General features: G+C 55.6%; 1 protein-coding gene across 1 annotated transcript; it reads right to left on the bottom strand.

The window, feature by feature from the left end:
* Positions 1–1,085: 1,085 nt before the first annotated feature.
* Positions 1,086–2,083, bottom strand: LOC123125062 (auxin-induced in root cultures protein 12-like). The gene has a single exon (XM_044545594.1). It carries the CDS (start codon positions 2,028–2,030, stop codon positions 1,236–1,238), a length of 795 nt encoding a protein of 264 aa, XP_044401529.1. The 5' UTR covers positions 2,031–2,083; the 3' UTR covers positions 1,086–1,235.
* Positions 2,084–2,406: the final 323 nt, after the last annotated feature.

Genomic DNA, 2,406 nt, shown 5'->3' with positions numbered 1-2,406 from the left:
AGGCATCATCGTGTAACTACTGTCGACCCACTCGTGCTGCTCTGGAGGAAACCCTAGGATCTGGTGTTCCAGATCGGACGATGGCGGCACTGCGGTATCGTTTCTCTCTTGGGAGCATTGTTTGTGGAGCAGCGCTGGAAGTCAGAGGCAGGAGGTGGAGCGGCTTCGTCTTGCACGGAGCTTCGGTGGAGATGTCAAGTCATGCCTGACCGACAGGTGCTACGCTTTGTCATGCGTGGTCAGCAGGTGCTACCCACGACAGATTCTCCAAAGACCTCAAGCTGTGTCAGCTGGTGGTACTTGGCAGCATGGTGCTGAGGTGTATCAGTGGCGACCGCGACGTGCTCAGCTGTTTGCGCGCAGGGAGGAGGTGCCGTTGGGCGCCGTGGTGGCGTCGATGATAGGTAGACCGAGCAAGGTTGATGCATCAGTACAATTCTGAAGATGGAGCGGTGGCAATTGGCGGCGGCGGCCTCTGAGAGCACGCCGGACCGACGAGACCCATGCCCGGCAGGCGTCCTGGATGGGTCCTCAGGTCTTGGATGTTAGGTTTAATTGCGATGTCTGTTTGGTATTAGGCCCAGACTATCTGCGCCCCTTCATCAACTGGATAGGTGTAGCGACAGTTTGTTGCTTAGACGGCGGCTTTAGTCTTACTGTGGTATTACTTTGTAAGGTCTTGTGAGAATAATTAATAAAGTGGCCGTATGCATCGCCCAGATGCAGAGGCCGGGGTCATCCTCCTTTTCTAAAAAAAAGCATATTAAAAAACCCACCAATTTGCTAACTACCTCGAATAGCCAAATTTTTGTTCAAGTTTATTATGTAGCAACCTGACCTCCAGGGTTTTTTTTAGGGGATGACCTCCAGGTTTCTGAATGGTGAAATAAGAGCTACACTTTATCAAAATATAAAATGTATCATTTGAGTGCAGATAGCAAGATCGGATCACCACAAAGATTCTTTTCGAGTTGACTCCCTCGATCAAATGAATCAGAATATGCACTTTGCTTAAAAATTAAATGCAAGCCATTGGTTTGACCCAACACATCCGGCAAGTACTCTCAACAAATCAAAACACCCACTTGACAATGCAGCAATCACTTTTATTTCAACCCAGAGAAAAAAATGAACAAGAGAAGGGCAAAATTATACATCCGTGTCCAAGAGACAATAAAACTAGCTCGATCGATCCTACATCCTTCCCTCCCGTGGACAGATTAATCTCACTCACATCACACAATCGCCAAGAAACCCACCAATGCCAGAAGCACGATCAGCACCGGAGCCGAGGCGTGGGTGGTGGACGCCGCTCCCGCTGGTGGCGACTTCTTCCCGCCTGACGGCGTGGGCAACGACGGCGACTCTGCCTCCACGCTACCAGACTCAGCGGACGAGTCACCGGCAGCAGGAGCCGGGGCGGCCTCCGGCGCGCCGGCACCGGCGAGCACGAGCTTGCCCTTGGCATCCAGGTTCTCCTGCCCGAACGCGTGCTTGGCCGGCACCCCGTTGGCCACCGCGGACCCCACCTGCCAGATGTGGTTCACGGACTCCATGCCCTTGGGCAGCTGCAGCGTGCCGTAGAGCCGCACCTTCCCGCCGGCGCCCTCGTCGGCGGCGAGCCCGGTGGCCTTGAACGCTATCGGCGTGGACGCCGGGCTGAGCGGCTTGTACCCGGTGAGGTTGTACGTGTTGACGACGTACGTGGCGCCGCTCTTGAAGGCGAGGAGCGCCTGCGCGCCCTTCATGCCGTCGCCGGTGGGGTTGATCCCCCACGACACCCAGCCGGCACCGCTCGCCGGCTTGGCCGCGAACGCCACGGAGAGCGACGAGGCCGCCGCGTCGTAGGTCCAGTGCAGCGCGGCGCCGAGGGCCGGGAGGTCCGCGCACGTCTCGTAGCTCTTGCCAGCCGGGAACTTCTCGCTCTTGCAGGCGCCGCCCGCGGCCGCTGCCTGCGAGACAAGGACCAGCAGGGCGGCCAGCTGGAGGATGGCGCGGCGGCGCCGGTGCTGCTGCGTCGCGGAGGCCATCTTCTGCGCGATCGAGGTGGTTAGAGAGCCTAGAGGTTTTTGCTCTTTGATGAAGCAGCTTGGGAGTGTGAGGAGGGAAGCGACAACTTGGTGGTTTAAATAGCCAACGAGGAGGGTAGGTGCAACGTATTTGGAAGATCGTTATGACCAACCAGGAGTTGACCTGTGATCTCACGTTCGCAACGGTTAAGAGAAATACTATAACTGATTTAGTTGAGTAGTAGGAGTACATAGAAAGTACAGGGAGACGTGTAATGTGGCAAGAACGCACATTTGAGTATTTTTCAAAGTTGAGGCACGAAGCTAGGAAGATACGCAAATGGTAAGCATATGCGTCACATCGACCACAGCGTTAAATGCTCCTTAATCACGCAAG

The sequence above is a fragment of the Triticum aestivum genome, chromosome 5D (genome assembly GCF_018294505.1).
Source record: "Triticum aestivum cultivar Chinese Spring chromosome 5D, IWGSC CS RefSeq v2.1, whole genome shotgun sequence".
Classification (NCBI taxonomy): Eukaryota; Viridiplantae; Streptophyta; class Magnoliopsida; order Poales; family Poaceae; genus Triticum; species Triticum aestivum.
The sequence above is the reverse complement of the archived record's forward strand: the minus strand, read 5'-3'. Positions and strand labels throughout refer to the sequence as shown.